Here is a 16,441-nt window from a genome sequence, read left to right as displayed (position 1 = left end):
GTGCCTGTCGTGGAGGCAACCCCCGAACCCGGTGGTGGACACCGGAAGTAAGGGCTGCCGTCAAGCTGAAGGAGTCCTATCGAGCCTTGTTGGCTCATGGGACTCAAGAAGCAGCAGACAGGTACCGGCAGGCCAAGCGAACTGCAGCCTGAGTGGTTGTGGAGGCAAAAACTCGGGTCTGGGAGGAGTTCGGGGAGGCCATGGAGGAGGACTATCGGTCGGCCTCGGAAGAAATTCTGGCAAACCGTCTGGTGCCTCAGGAGGGGAAAGCAGGTCTCCGCCAACACTGTTTATAGTGGAAGTAGGGAGTTCTTGACCTCAACTTGGGCTATTATTGGACGGTGGAAGGAATACACCGAGGACCTCCTCAATCCCATCACCACGTCTTCCATAGAGGAAGCAGAGGCTGAGGTCTCAGAGGTGGACTCGTCCATCACCCAAGTTGAAGTCACCGAGGTGATCGGTAAGCTCCTCGGTGGCAAGGCACCGGGGGTGGACGAGATTCGCTCTGAGTACCTTAAGTCTCTGGATGTGCAGGACTGTCATGGTTGACACGTCTCTGCAACATCACGTGGCGGTCGGGGACGGTGCCTCTGGACTGGCAGACCGGGGTGGTGGTCCCCCTGTTTAAAAAGAGGGACCGGAGGGTGTGCTCCAACTATAGGGGGATTACACTCCTCAGCCTCCCTGGCAAAGTCTATGCCAGGGTACTTGAGAGGAGGATTCGACCGGTAGTAGAACCTTGGATTCAGGAGGAACAATGCGGTTTTCGTCCTGGCCGTGGAACAGTGGACCAGCTCTACACCCTCCATAGGGTGCTCAAGGGCTCCTGGGAGTTTACCCAACCAGTCCACATGTGTTTTGTGGATTTGGAGAAGGCATTCGACCGTGTCCCACGTGGTGTCTTGTGGGGGGTGCTCCGGGAATATGGAGTCTGGGGCCCCTTGTTAAGGGCCGTCCGGATTTACCAGTCAGTCTACGTTCCCACCCTCACCTATGGTCATGAGCTTTGGGTCATGACCGAAAGGACAAGATCCCGGATACAAGTGGCCGAAATGAGCTTCCTCTGTAGGGTGGCTGGGCGCTCCCTTAGAGACAGGGTGAAGAGCTCAGTCACCAGGGAGGAGCTCGGAGTAGAGCCGCTACTCCTCCACATCGAGAGGAACCAGCTGAGGTGGCTCAGGTATCTGTTTAGGATGCCTCCTGGACGCCTCCCTAGGGAGGTGTTCGGGGTATGTCCCACCGGGAGGAGACCCCGGGGAAGACCCAGGACACGCTGGAGAGACTATGTCTTGCGGCTGGCCTGGGAACGCCTTGGGATCCTCCCAGAGGAGCTGGAAGAAATGTCTGGGGACAGGGAAGTCTGGGCATCCCTGCTGAGACTGCTGCCCCCGCGACCCGGCCCCAGATTAGCAGTGGAAAGTGGATGGATGGATGGATGGATGGATGGATGGATGGACTGGTAAAATAACATCAGAATAAGCTTCACTTTTAAACTAACATTTTTTCATTGTGTCACAGAGTTTAATTTTTGAAAATGTCGATGGAAAATGACTAAAATCTCAACATAGAGCCTCTTGCAGCCACGTTTTGGCCCATGCTCCTTATGTTTGACACCCCTGAGCCAGACAGAGAGGTTTTAGTCAAATTCTATTGGGTGGTTGCTGGTGGGAGTGTAAACGGAGCCCTGGTGAGTCAATGAAATTTATCAAACTACAAAGCAGTGTTTCAGAGGAAACACTGCTTGGAAACTGGAAATTAAAACACCAGATGCCTTTGATTAGAAATAATTCAGAATTGAAAACAACTTAAACAAAATCTAAATACCGGTAATCAAAATAATGGAAAGATTAAATGTGTTTGAAGGAGCACAGGCGGTAAAGACGGTTTATACATTCATATATGCCAGTGTGTTATTGTCCACTAATGTTTATTGATGTCCGCCCAATCAAATAAGGGAGAAAGCAATGCTGGATCGCAGATTTCAATCTGACTTGATCATTAACTGAAAAACCCTTATAGTGTGTTTATTATACCAAGATATCCCAATGACATGATCTCTTTTAATGAAAGATCTGAGTAAAGAAGCATAACTATCAAAAGAAAAGGGGAGAAAAACTTACAAAACAAGCCCAACAGTACCTCAGGAAAGCTGCCTTTTACTCCCTTGTATGATTTAGATCAGATTTCTTTTTCTAGGGTCATGAATGCAACATGTGTTTCCACAGGGTGGGGGCCCTCTGGAGGAGGAGGGTGTGAGCAACTCTTTCTTAATGAGCCATGCCAGAACACAGCTCTGCTGCCAGGAAGCGAGAGTCTGCATTATCAGACACAAATAATCTGGACTGAGCAAAAATGGTCATACAATATCTTAGCTCCCAAAATAGAACAAGACGTATCCAGATGTAGTCATTTACTTTAGTCAAAGTAAAAACGAAACAAGTTAAATATTTTAACATTTTTTTAAATTAGTTAATATATAAAGATGTATCCTATCGTAGGGACAAATAAAAAGAAAAAAATACACACTTGTATTAGATCACAGGTGTCAAACTCGTGCCAGAAAGGGCCGAGTGGCTGCAGGTTTCCCCAAGCAGGAGCACACCAGACTCCACTCATGCCATCAAGCTACACTGAAGGCCTGATGACATGAGTGGAGTCAGGTGTGCTCCTGCTTGGATGGAACGGAAACCTGCAGCCACTCGGCCCTTTCTGGCACGAGTTTGACACCCCTGTTTAGATACAGGACTGTCTCAGAAAATTAGAATATTGTGATAAAGTTCTTTATTTTCTGAAATGCAATTAAAAAAACAAAAATGTCATACATTCTGGATTCATTATAAATCAACTGAAATATTTCAAGCCTTTTATTATTTTAATATTGCTGATTATGGCTTACAGCTTAAGAAAACTGAAAAATCCTATCTCAAAATATTAGAATATCATGAAAAAGTATACTAGTAGGCTATTTAAAGTAACACTAAGGAACTTTCAGTTTCCGTTGATTTTGGCGGCGCCAGTGGACAAAAGCGGTAGTGTTTTGCCTAAAGGAATACTACAGTTCCCATGAGGACTAGTGCGTGACGTCGTAAAATGCTGCTCCCGGTGGCATGCTGTCAGACTGAACTCGCCTACATTTGTTTCCAGTGGCTGTGTGAAGGACGGATAGCGACGAGGTAATGAATCTAATGGTGGCTAAACAATATTATATCATAATGTGACGCATGCCGTGTGCTGGGTTCCTACCACCCTCCTCACAGTTTCTTAGTCCAAGTGAAAGCAATACTGACGCCCTCAGCCCGTGACAGAGGGGTCATTCAACCCGTTGTAAGTCGATGTGTCATCACAAAAGATATTAAAATGTTTTATTAAGGTTGAAAAGTTCCTTAGTGTCGCTTTAACTAATCACTTGAATCGTCTAAATAACTCGAAACACCTGCAAGTGTTTCCTGAGCCTTGAAAAACACTCAGCTTGGTTCAGTAAACTAAATCACAAGTATGGGGAAGACTGCTGATCTGACTGCTGTCCAGAGGACCATCACTGACACCCTTCATCAGGAGGGTAAGACACAAAAAAATTTCTCAAAGAGCAGGCTGTTCATAGAGTGCAGTTTCAAAGCACATTCACAAAAAGTCTGTTGGAAGGGAGAAATGTGGCAGGAAACGCTGCACAACCAAGAGAGATGACGGCAGGCTTAACAGCATTGTGAAGAAGAGCCGCTTCCAGAATTTGGGGGAGCTTCAAAGACAGTGGACTGAAGCTGGAGTCCAGGTATCAAAAGCCACTGTTCACAGACGTGTCCGGGAAATGGGCTACAATAGCCGTATTCCCATGGTCAAGCCACTTCTGAACTCAAGACAACGGAAAAAGCGTCTGACTTGGGCTGTGGAAAAGAAGCACTGGACAGTTGGAGAGTGGTCCAAAGTCCTCTTTTCAGACGAAAGCAAGTTTTGTATTTCATTTGGAAGTCAAGGCGCCAGAGTCTGGAGAAAGGCTGGAGAGGAGCAAAATCCAAGTTGCTTGAAATCCAGTGTGAAGTTCCCACAGTCAGCGATGGTTTGGAGCCATGTCAGCTGCTGGTGTTGGTCCACTGTGTCTCATCAAGTCCAGAGTAAATGCAGCTGTGTACCAAGAGATTTTAGATGCTACATGCTTCCTTCTGCTGAAAAGCTCTATGGAGATGATGATTTCATTTTCCAGCATGATCTGGCACCTGCCCACAGTGCCAAAACCACCAGTAACTGGTGTACTGACCATGACATTACTGTCCTCCATTGGCCTGCCAATTCCCCTGACCTGAACCACATTGAGAATTTGTGGGGTATTGTCAAGAAGAAACTGAAAGACACCAGACCCAACAATGCAAATGAGCTAAAGGCCGCTATTGAAGCATCCTGGGCATCCATAACATCTCAGCAATGCCACAGGCTGATTGCCTCCATGCCACGCCGCATTGATGCAGTAATTCGTGCAAAAGGATTCCCAACCAAGTACTGAGTGCATTAATGGACATTTTCAAATGTTTGATTTTGTTTTGCTGTTATAATTTTGTTTTTTTTACTTGGTCTGAGGAAATATTCTAATATTTTGAGATAGGATTTTTGAGTTTTCTTAAGCTGTAAGCCATAATCAGCAATATTAAAATAATAAAAGGCTTGAAATATCTGTTGATTTGTAATGAATCCAGAATGTATGACATTTTTGTTTTTTTAATTGCATTTCAGAAAATAAAGAACTTTATCACAATATTCTAATTTTCTGAGACAGTCCTGTATATAAATAAAACAGACAGAAAAGATAGAGCGGAACCTTCTGTAAGTGTTTCACTGTGAGAGTCGGAACCGGAAGTAGTGACGAACCGTACCTTAATCCAAATATTTGAGCAGGCGTCGCTAAAACTCTGGATAAAACTGAATAATAGTGGCGTTCGTTACTTTAATCCCCATCTACACTTGGCGGTATGTGAATTTTAATATTAATTTATAACTGAGTGTGAAATCCAGTAGCAGAAGAGGCGGTCTCGGGAGTCGCTTCTTTCTTCTGGTTTGGCTTGTTCTCGTTACCTTTTCATAAAAGGAAACGCGCTAGTGAATGTAAGTGAACGTTAAACCGACTATTCATAGTGTTTTAATTGGTAGCCGCTGTGTTACTTGTTGTAGTCGCCAGTTGTTGTAGAAGCCAGCGCGGCTTAGCTTAGTTTAGCGGGAAGGACCGTGACAGTGACGCGCTGGTTGTCCTAACAACGGACCGGAAGTGAGGCTGTCAGCCACTCGGACACAGTACGACTGTTTTCTGGCTTGCCTGCTGCAGTGAGTGTGGAGATGGCGGTTGGATCTCTCCGTGTGGAGATGGACGACGAGCTGGAGAAGTTCCTCAAGGAGCGCAAGGCGAGGGTGGCCGAGGATAAGGCCAGTTTATCCCACGACCCCCCCTACATGGAGATGAAGGTGGGTCTGCTGCCCGGCTGCCACGGCACTGGCTCCAAACACAGTCTGCTGTTACCTGCATGCAGCACAGACTCAAAGGATCACCTCTCTCTGCATGCATTCATCTTTTATAGACGATCGAACGGAGTTCGGTTCAGTTTCTAACCCTAACAACGCAGTCAGGTCTCCTCAAGAGAGGAAAACCACCAGTGAGAATAGGAGACAGCCGAAGAAAAAAGCTCAATTTGAACATGATTAAAGAGCCGTCTGCAGAACCAGACTCAGAGGAGGAGACTTTCTGCTTTTCAGGTTTGGAGATAGATGGAGAGAGAAAGATTGGATGGATTCATACACTGGTAGGAGTTATCTGTTCAATTCAACAGACATAACAAAAATTAGGGATGCACAGCCATGGCGCTGCAGAGCTCCTGTCCTGCATATCTCACCCCTCTCCCTGCTTCAACACACCTGAATCAAAAGACTGTGTCCTCACCAAGCGCCTGACGAAGCGCAGTAATGAGCCTGTCGAGAGCTAAAACGTGCAGGGTGGAGGTTCTCCAGGAACAGAGTCGTGCTCTCGTGGTGTCAGACAGCTGCAGCCCATCCGGAGTGCTCACCAACACAAAGAGACACATTACTCCTGACCGTCAGTCTCTGCTCTGGATGCCTGTTTGCCACGTTCCACTTCAAAATCTGACTTTTTCTCTTTAGAGCTTTGAATAGTCTCGGCCCTCAAGACATCTCATTTTTCCTTGTAGAATATGATCCTTCACATATTAAACAGACAATTATTTCTTCGAGGATTTAATCGTTGCAGTTCCAATTGCCAGTTTTTAATCATAGTTAACTGAGATAAACTTCATCCCTGCATGAACCGAAGCTGGATGAAGTTGTGTAATATGGACAGATAGCGTTCTGGAAGACCGGGGTTGGTGTGATGAACACTGTGTGGATGATAGAAAGAAAAAGGATGAATCACTTGTGCTGGATCTGGTGTTTAATGCTTGATTTCCTTCTTGTTTCTGATGCACAGGCCAAACCAGACAGAGGCTACGTCTCCAAGGAGAATATCCCCCCCAGGTCTGCCACACAGGGAAGAGGTACCACCATTTGTTATGTTGTTCTTTATTTAAAAAAAAAAGAAAAGAAAACTTGAAAAAAGTTGCAGTGTTATTTATGATTATTGACTTTGTTTTCTCACTCTTAAAATATTTTTTTAATCTAATTACAATAATATGATAGAAATTAGTTGAGTTTTTCAAAATTTCAGGAAGGTGTCAGGTGGAGGAATGTTCATGTTTTAGCAGTAATTCTTTTTTACAGTGAGTCTGCATTCAAGTGTTTTTCTCTTTCTGACTCTTAACAGCATTTGGAGGCAAAATTTAACTGTTGGTGTCAGATTTCTCCTATTTTTAGATGTTGGTGACTTTCAGAGATTGATGTGTCAGCAAAGGATTTTTTCACTTAATTTAGTTTAACACACGGGTGTGAAACGTGTGGCCTGCGGGCCAGACCCGGCCCACTGGAGAGTCCAATCCGGCACCTCCGCCTCAGAAATTATACCTTTAACTGCAGTATATGTATTTAACCACCAGGGGCGCACTTTAGTCTGTGTCCTGTGGTGAGTCAGTTCAGGTGATCAGAATTAATAGACAGATAGAGAAATGTTTCCACATTAAAGATCATGTCTGGAATTTGATAAGTTATTCTGATCATAATACGAACTAGACTGCTTTGTCTATACGGGTCCAGACCAGCTCAGACCAGATTGAGCTTGTCTGTGACGCCTGAATGAGTTTGACACCCCGGATAAGAGCTGTAGAGCAGATACCTGTAATATAAAGGGTAATCCTCTTCGTCTTCACCGTTTCATGAATCAGATTGTGTTTAGAATTGACTCCATCTCCAGTAGTTTGTAACATTGAGTCCTGTTTTGAGTGTGTTCTGCTCTGTGGAGATGCTCTGGATCTGACAGGACAAACTTCCTCCAGTATAAAGCAGGAAAGCAGCTCAGATGCTCCATTCGCTGGTTGTGATGCTCTGGAAGCGCGAGCTGCAGCCGTTACAGGAAGCTCCCAATGCCGGAGAGTTTTATCACGGAACTGCGTGTGTGTGTGTGTGTGTGTGTGGTCAGAGGAGAGCTGCAGCGTGGGTCTGCCCCTCGGTGTGGAGTATGAGAGGAAGAAGCAGAGGCTGCAGAAGGAGCTCCGCATGGACTACCGGCGCTTCGTGGCTCAGGTAGCTCTCTCCTCTCGGGCTCACTCTGGTAGATCGATTCAGGTTTCAGCTTCTCCACGCTGCGTTTCAGAAGAAGCACTTTGAGCCGGTGAAGCCCAGACCCCTCAGCCACCTGAGTAACGGCGTGTCGGTGGAGGTGAGTCCGCGGAGACGCCAGGTCTTCCTGATCCGCCGGAGCTTTCCTCAGTAAGTCTCGTGACTTTCCTGCAGAGCGGCCAGAGAGACGCCGCCACGCTGACGGAGGACAGGAGCGCGTCTGACGGGCCTCTGCGCCTCCTGCACCCGGAGTCTGAGGAGGAGGAGGAGGAAGAGCTGGAGCCAGCAGCAGGCAGGAGATTCAGACACGTCGGGGTGGACACCGAGTCTGACAGGAGGCCGACAGCTGGGATGGAGAGCAGGTCCTGGGAGCTGCTTCTCATCCCTTTAAATGTTTTAGTTGTACAGAGGAGGGATGAAATGAACCTTTTTCCTTTTTTTTTCCCACCCCTCAGGGACAGGAGGGTTATTCCTTCAGGCACCGCCACAGATGGACGGCGATCCAGAGCACTGAGCAGGAACGAGGAGGCAGAGTTTGCCACCGGTCTCATTATCGGTAGGACTCAGTGAGAGAAGGCTTACTTCGTCTGGAATCCTGCATTTCACGCAGTGAATGAATGAATGAATCCAAACATCGCTGGTCAACATGCCAGTCAGTCCTGTAGCTGAGTGCAGCACAGCTTAGATAATGTACAATCAAACACACAAGGAAGTGTGAAGAAGAGCAGGTCAGATGTAGTTCAGGAATGAAGAGCGGCTGCAGTGGAGCTGGAGCGATCTGACGGGGTCCCTCCTCTCCAGGAGCGGCCGATCCAGACGAGCTCATCCAGAGGAGGAAGGATCGCTACAGGAAGGAGCTGCAGGAGCAGATCGCCGAGCAGCACCGGAACAGGAAGAGGTTCGTCCTCCCGGCTCCTCGCCACGCAGCCCGCCCGTCGTCTGACGTCTCAGACTGTTGGTGTTTTGTTGCAGGGAGAAAGACTTGGAGCTGAAAGTGGCTGCGACGGGAGCGAACGACCCCGAGAAGCAGGTAGAGTGAACCGCGGGCGTGAGTGGCTGAATTTAAAGGAAAGACGGTGAGACACAGCGGTTGTCTGTTTTGGCGCTCCAGCCGGACAGGATCAGGCAGTTCGGCCTGAGCCGGAGGAGAGAGCTGCACGGCTCGGAGCCGGCGGCGGACGGAGAGCGGCCCCCGCCCCGCAGCGCCGCGCTGGCTGTCCGGGAGAGAGACGCCCCCCCTCCGGACCAGCCCCACGTGGCCTTCCAGTCCCCTCTGCTGGAGTACAGCTCGGCCCTGGGCCTGGGGGGCCTGGGGGCCCCGGGGGGCCTCGGCGCAGGCCGGCTGTCTTCAAACAGCCACGCCGTCCCCCCCTCCTTCCCCTCGGTCATGGACATTCACAGGTACTGGAGCAGAGACTTCCTCCTTTCTCCTCCACTGAGACTTCTCTCAGATTGTTTTTCCTATTTTCTCGCAGATCTTTTGATCATATAAACAAATCGTCTCAGTTGAAGATGAGAAATGTGACTTAGATTCCTTTGGTGCTTAAAATATGTTGATTTTCAATCAGTAGAGTTCAATTTAATTCATTTTCTGTATTCTCTGGAGTGTAAATGCCTTTTTTTATTGCTGTTTGACTCGTCTTTCAACTTGTATAAATTAGTTCCTAATCCATCAAAATCTACTGGTTCATACCGCTGATGACAGATCAATGAAACACTGAGTTTTTAATTTATTTTACAGAAATAGCACCAAAAACGCACCAAAACACTAAATTTAAACCAAAGACTTTATGGGGTGGAACAGTTTTGCAGACGCCAGATGAGCACTAATGCAGGAATCTGAATTCATCTTCTGCTCTTCCAGAAGGTTTTCCAGACTGTGGAAATCAAGAGCTTCTAAAGTTTCCAGATTATGTGGTGATATCAACATTTAAAAGATGAGATCCTGCAGTTGAAGCAGTAACTCATGAGCAAGTAAAGCTGATAGTTTAGAAAAAAACTGTAAGAAACCTGAAAATATGTGTTTCAGTGTTAAACCCGTCCTGTCTGTCTGTGCGTATGGTAGTGGTCCGCAGCAGTGAGACCGCTCGGCTCTGTGCTTCATTTTGACGGGAATGTGTGTCGCCCGTCCCTCCCCAGAACCCCCCTGTTTGCTCCTCATCCTCCGTCCTCGCTGAGCGAAGCCTACAGGAGTCCGTACGCCGAGCCTCAGCTCTTCTACGGCTCCAGAGGCCTGCTGGAGCCGAGCGCGGCCTGCTGTGAGTTCTGCTCTCCGGGGGCGCCGGGGGGGTCGCGTCGCTTCAGCAGTGCCATCAACGTCCCGTTGTTCTGTCCAGACGGTCATCTGTCCGTCCCCGGAGTCCCGGGAGTCCCAGGAGCCGGCCTCCCCGTGTCCTATTGGACTTGCCCACCAGGGGGCGCCGTGCCCGGCCAGTTTGGGCCCCACAGTCCTCACAGCCAGCTGAGTGGAAGCAGCTTTCCGGAGCCTCAGCTGCTGTAAGTCCAGCCCTCCGCTCTCTCTCTGCTTCCACTGCGGCCTCCTGCGGCCCTGTTTTGGCCCCGGGCCTTATGTTTGACACCCGCCGGTGTCCTGCTCCGACAGGTTAAACGCAGACGCCGTCGTCGACTCTCACGTCAGGAGTCTGGCTCCAGACGTGCCCAGATCCAGCCGGGAGAGGATCCACAGCTACCGAGACGCTCTGAAGCAGCAGGTGAGCCGCGGCTGGTCCCGGGATTCTCACAGTCCTCTGGAAATGTTGGATTTATTGTAAATTAGAATTTACTAAACACAGGAACTACGTCTGAACCGTTGATGTTTTCCTTCGAAGAGAGAAATTTAATGTCCTGAATCTCAGATGTAGTTTACAGGTGCTTCTAAAAAGAGAAAGCTTTAAACTGCATGCCAGTGTGATATGTTGGCAGGAAGCTTTGGTTGGAGGGAGCGGCGAGCCTCACAGCAAGGTAAACTGGCTCAGGGCCAGGCTGAGCAGAGACCCCGTCTTTAGATCCCGCCCGCCTGTGCTCGTCCGTCCCTCACCCAGCTTCTACCTGGATGGCTCGGTTCAGTTTCAGCCTTTAAGCCTCGGTGTGGCTGTGAGAGAGAAAAGCCCCTCCTCCCTCCTGTAGCTGTGTTCGGGTTAAAGCCTTCCACCCCCCCCCCCCCCGTGTGTTCGTACCGCCGACTGACGAGTCCCTCTGCCGCAGATCCAGGAGCAGCAGGAGCGGCGGCGCCGGGAGAGGGAGGAGAGGGAGCGCTACGAGGCCCAGCTGGAGGCCGACATGAGGAAGTACCAGCCGTGGGGGCGGGGCGGAGGAGGGGCGCCGCTCAGAGACAGCACCGGGAACCTGATCAGTAGGTCCAGACGCCGGGCCCAGTCCGGCAGGAGGCGTCCGCTCTGACCCGTCCCCGTCCCCCTCTGCTTCCAGCCGACCTCAACCAGATGCACAAGCTGAACGAGGAGGCCTACAGCAACCCGGAGCAGTGGCAGAGGAGGGCCGCCGCCCCCGCCGGCCCCCGGGCGGAGCCGACAGACCCCAACGACCGGGTCTCTGGTACTGCAGGCCCCTAAAGGCTGAGGGTTCAGTCCAGGACCGCCACGGTGACCGTTACCTTGTGCTTCAGGTTTCGCTCATGTCCCGACGTCCCAGTTCGCCAGAGGGAAAGTGTTTTCCAGCCAGCCCAGCAAACAGCAGCTGCACGAGCGCAATATGTATAAAGCTTACCTCAGTCAGCAAGTAAGAGCCGCTCGGCGCCGCCGCCGCCGCCCGCGGCCTCAGGGAGCGTCTCCTGATCACCCTCTGCTTTCAGATTGAGGATAAGATGCGAAAGAAGGCGGAGGAGAGGGAGCGGGAGAGGCTGGAGGAGGAGAAGGAGGAGAGGAGGCTGGCGGAGCAGCGGGCTCGCATCCAGAGGGAGTTTGAGGAGGAGCAAGAGAAGAAGAGGAGGAAGGACATGGAGGTGAGCGGCTGAGAGCCGGAGCCCCGCCCCCCTCCTCTGACTCCGCCCCCTTCACCTCCCGCTCCTCTGCCTCCTCAGCAAAAGGCCAAGAACGAGGAGCTGATGCAGCTGGCCGAGCAGAAGAAGAGGGAGGCGGAGCGCAAGAAGAAGGAGGCGGAGGAGAAGGAGAACGAAGCTCTGAGGAGGCAGTACGAGAAGGAGAGGCAGGCCCGGGTGGAGGAGGTCAGAGGTCACGCTCAGCACCCACACTCAACCCGTTCATCTCTGCAGGATTTCACCACGAAGGATGAGACAGCTTGGCTTTGCTAAAACCGGAAAAAACAAAAAACTACTTGACAATGTTACACAGGAAGAAACTAAGAAGGATTTATCAGTACAGAGAAAGGGAAAGAAGAAAAAAGGCTAAAAGGGAGGAAAAAATGAAGAATAAATCACAAGTACAGCTCAGTGTTAGTTGACCGGCAGTATTTTTTTTCACTAAAAAACTTCTTGAAATTATTTAACGAAGTTATAAATAAAGTTTTGTGCATCATGAAATATTTCCACAGTTCGGTTGATAAAAAATACCAGCAGATCATGAATACATTAACACTAAATTCAATAAAAAACAGAGGTTTTCTAAATAATTTTTTTCTTTCTGAAACCTGGTCTTCACTGAGACAGCAAACTGCCAGAACCACAGGGGGAAACATGCAAACTACCACTTTCAAGCATCCCCTGTGTAGCTGCCTCCTGCCTGTTGACACACGATGTTCTCAAATGGAAGCGGAACGTTTTCACTCCGGTGTGCGTTGTTGCCCGGTCCTCAGGTCTGCCGGGAGCCGTCGCCCCCCATCCCCACGCTGCAGAAGAGACAGCGGCAGCACCGCTACACCCCCAGGCCCCCGACGGCGGACAGCCGGGCCTCGGCGGCCCCCCCCTCCGTGAGTCTCGCTCCGGGTCCAGAACTCCTGGAGGCCCTCACCCCGTCCTGACTGCGTGGTTCTTCCCGCTGTCCCAGGATCGCTCCCTGTCCGGCCTGCAGTCCCCTCCCGTCCCCGCTCGCAGGAACCAGCTCCGAGCTGCAGGTAAACCCGACCGGGAGCGCCGGCTCGAGACGATGTTCAAACTGTGGCTCGAGGCTCAGCGTTTGCGCCGCGTGTGTTCAGGCGATCAGGACAGCCTGATGGGGGCGCTGGCTCGCCTACGCCGACACCTGTACGACGAGCAGACGGTCCTGGAGGAGCGTCTGGAGCAGGAGGAGCCGGACTCTCCGCCCAGCTGCAGGTGGGCTTTATCCACTCTCACGTTTTAGCCGCAGACAGATTCCCTTCACGGTAGAGGAGAGGCGGCGGCGGCGGCGGCGGTCGGTCTAATGCGGCGCTGTGTGTTCAGACGTGGCGATCGTCCCGTGATGGATGTGTTTGAAATGGCCCGCAGACGACTCCAGGTCCCGGTCCGGAGGCCCAGCGCCCGAACCCTGGAGCCTCACAGGCTGATGCGGATCCACGACTCGCTGCAGCTCAGGTTCTCAGGTAAGGCTCCGCCCGCCTCTGGCTCCGCCCGCCTCTGGCTCCGCCCACCTGTGGCTCCTCGCCGCCTTCCGTCCTGACCGCTGTCCTCCCGTCCAGACGAAGAGTCCCGGCCAGAGGAAGAGGACGTGTCCCACAGGAAGAGGCGGGACTTGGGCGACCCGTTTCAGCAGGCGGGCAGCTGCAGGTCCACCGTCCAGGACGGTACGGAGACGTCCGGTTCGACCCCCGTGCTCGACGCCGAGTCACGACTTTAACGCAATGTCTCTGCTCGGTTGCAGATTATTCTGACGTGTCTCCGCTGCGGCAACACGATTATCTGGTGAGCCATTTTAAAACACCTAAAGCAGGGGCGTCAAACATGAGGCCCGTGGGCCAAAACTGGCCCACGTCTGCAATGTGGCCCACCAAGGCACTGAGAAAATTGTAAGAGGGAGTGTCTTAAAACATGCAGGATGCAACAGAAACCGGAAAAAGGTTTCATTAAAATTGCCTCCACATTGAGGTTCTGGTCATTTCCTGGAGTTATTTGTTTGGTTTTGTGAAAATATCGACATTTTCATCACGTATGCTCTGCACCGCAACGCAGAAAAACTTCAATCTAAAGGTTATTATGGCTCTATTTCACCTATTTCACCAGTCCGGCCCTCTCCAGACTGAGAGTGGCTCCTGGACTAACGTGTTTGACACGGCAGTCTAAAATATTCCTGTGTGTGTGTGTGTGTGTGTGTGTGTGTGTGTCTGTGTGTGTTGCAGAGGACTGAGATGGGATCAGCTCGAGGGTCTCTGCTGGAGTCAGAGAGCGCCTTCATCGGTAAGACCATCTGTTTCCTGAAGGAGAAGGATTTTCTGTCTCTTTGATCAGTTAATATCTGATCAAAGAGAATCGGTCACCCGACCGACGGAACTCTGGTCCGGACCCTGATCCAGACCCTGATCTAGACCGTGATCCAGACTCTGATCGGTGCCCTTTTCCTCTCGTCTCAGCCAGACGACGCTACTCATTCTTTCCTCTTTCACTCATTGCGTCTTTCCGTTTTGATTCCGTTCTCAAGTGAACAGAAACACAAAAAGCCTTGAAAGTTCTGCGGTTCCACAGGAAGCTGTTGCCGTGGAAACAGAACCTCGGATGTTTGACTTGGTGTCAGAGAGCTGCAGAGTTTTTCACAGTAAACTCCAGAATTCGGAGCCCGTCTCACCCTGTGAGGATTCTTTAACACGGCACTGCCATGAAGACCGGATTTAATTCGTATCTTAGCATAAACTAATTTCAGCTCCAACTTGTTAAGCTGGGTTTTTTTTTCTTTAATTCTAACAAAATGTTGATCTGTTTTTCAAAAACATCCACTGATCATCACTTACAGAACAAGAAGTAAATTGATTCAGAACTTTAAGACGTCAGTGAATCTGTCATCCTCTTATCACCTTATGAAGTTATACGATTCAACAGAGAACAAAACAGAGGAAACGTTCCACAAACGTTCTACTGTTATTGGTAGAAATGTTTGAGGAATTGTTATGAAAGGTTCCGTTTCTCGCGCTCGGTGTGAGATTCCAGCGCCTCCGTCCAGGTGAGTGAAGCTGCTGTTTCTGTGCTCAGATCCTCTGGAGGCTTCGTCGCTGCCTCAAACCCCGGAAGAGGAGAAGAGTCGCTTCCTGTCGGCCAGAGAGAGGAGGAGGATGAACAGGCAGAGTCAGCAGGTACACACACACACACACACACACACACACACACACACACACACACACACACACACAGACTCAGTCTTCCTGTTGTCTCGGTGTGCTTTCAGGACCGAGCGTCTTCCAGCCGTCCCTCGCAGGAAGTGAAGCCCCTCAGCGATTGGCCGAGCTGGAGCAGGGGGCGTCGCCTGGTGGCTCTGGGACAGCGCGGACACGTGGACGCTCCCTCGGGACCGCCGGGCCCGTCGGACAACGACTCCCCGCCTCCTCGCTTCTCCCTCCACCTGGACCGGCAGAGCTCCGGAGAAACGGACGACGCCGACATCTGGACCCGGCCGGGGAGCTCCGACACCTTCAGGAGCTTCAAACAACCTTAAAGAGCCCGATCCCCCCCGACTGAATCCCCCGACTGACCCCCCACTGACCCCCCCGACTGAACGGTGCCTTAACTGCTTCGACTAACGCCCAGAGGACAGAGCATCACGGTGTCTGTGTGGAGATGTGATCATGTCAAGCCTGGAGGGATTTTCTCACTTTGAGATCCTCCAGTCTGAGAGACCATATTTATTTCAATGATGAGATTGTTTTTTAACAAAATAAATTCTATTGTTTGTATTTTCTGTCTGCTCTTTCATTCCGTATTCAAGGGCCCGTCTGTCACCGTGCACGTGGACCCAGACAGTGGAGAGGATATTGTAAGGATTACTTATGAGGAAGTCCGTTTTCAAGAGACCAAACAGTTTCTCCATAAAATGACAACAGTCTCAACATAAAACCATTTTTGGTTAAACCTTCTGTTGCAAGAAACCCATCGCTGCTTTATTTGAAATTTTTATTTTGCTTGGTCCTCTGGAGCCTCTTGCTGGCCGAGTTTTGGCCCACAAGCTTTATGTTTAACAACTCTGGTTTGAAACCTGACATAGCGTTGGTGTTGAAGTGTTATTATGAAGCTGACTTGTTCTCTTCAGCCTTTGGATTTCCGTGCAGTGGTTTCAGGCTAACTGACAGGATGAACGTCTGCTGTGGCTGTGCTGCTGGCGAAGCGCCGCGCTCGCTGGTTTTCCTGCAGTTTTACATTATTCGGGGCTTCCAGCAGTGAAAACAGCTTGTTGTTGGACCCCCGCTGAGATCTGGTTGGTTTATTCATCCGACTCGTCTGTAGATCACCTCTCAGATCTGTTCCCAGACACTCCAGCACGTTTAGAGAGGAGTGATTGAGAGAGTGTCTGTCAAACCTTTTCCAGACGGTTTAAATAAAAAAACGAAGCCCCAATGCACCGAACCTCTGGTTAATCTCCCCAACAGAAACGAATTACCAAGTGTGAATGGAGTGAATTCTTCATGAAAGAGCGACCAAATGAGAACATATATAAATCATACTATAAAACATACTATAAACAATCTGAAATTATCCTCACATGAACGTGAAGACAATCCGCCACGTGCACACAGAGAGAACGAGCAAACTCAGCTGTCACTTTGCGAGAATGTTCTGGAAGATGCTGTGGAAGTGAGGCAGCAGATGAGGGAAGGAAGCCGGTCGGTGTGTTGAAGTTTGTGAAATACATTTCATTGCCTCTGTTGCTGT

The 16,441-nt window shown here is 50.2% G+C and overlaps 1 protein-coding gene across 5 annotated transcripts; it reads left to right on the top strand.

Annotated features, from left to right (window-relative positions):
• Positions 1-4,836: 4,836 nt before the first annotated feature.
• On the top strand, positions 4,837-15,462 carry LOC115406519 (centrosome and spindle pole associated protein 1-like). 5 transcript variants are annotated; one of them, XM_030116633.1, is made up of 27 exons: positions 4,837-4,959; positions 5,312-5,448; positions 6,461-6,527; positions 7,562-7,665; positions 7,739-7,801; positions 7,876-8,063; positions 8,157-8,257; positions 8,503-8,599; positions 8,674-8,731; positions 8,813-9,102; positions 9,841-9,959; positions 10,038-10,197; positions 10,304-10,412; positions 10,906-11,053; positions 11,128-11,253; positions 11,324-11,436; positions 11,510-11,659; positions 11,738-11,881; positions 12,469-12,582; positions 12,660-12,726; positions 12,808-12,925; positions 13,034-13,173; positions 13,270-13,374; positions 13,452-13,492; positions 13,927-13,984; positions 14,771-14,871; positions 14,964-15,462. In XM_030116633.1, exons 2-27 carry the CDS (start codon positions 5,323-5,325, stop codon positions 15,228-15,230), a joined length of 3,174 nt encoding a protein of 1,057 aa, XP_029972493.1. In that variant the 5' UTR covers positions 4,837-4,959; positions 5,312-5,322; the 3' UTR covers positions 15,231-15,462. The 5 variants fall into 5 exon arrangements, with proteins under 5 accessions (XP_029972493.1, XP_029972501.1, XP_029972509.1 ...); XM_030116641.1 differs by having other exon boundaries at positions 7,736-7,801; positions 10,912-11,053; XM_030116649.1 differs by having other exon boundaries at positions 7,736-7,801; positions 13,079-13,173.
• The last annotated feature ends 979 nt before the right edge of the window (positions 15,463-16,441 follow it).

Source organism: Salarias fasciatus, chromosome 2, assembly GCF_902148845.1.
Source record: "Salarias fasciatus chromosome 2, fSalaFa1.1, whole genome shotgun sequence".
NCBI lineage: Eukaryota > Metazoa > Chordata > Actinopteri > Blenniiformes > Blenniidae > Salarias > Salarias fasciatus.
Note: the sequence above shows the minus strand (reverse complement) of the source record. Positions and strands in the feature narration are given on the sequence as shown.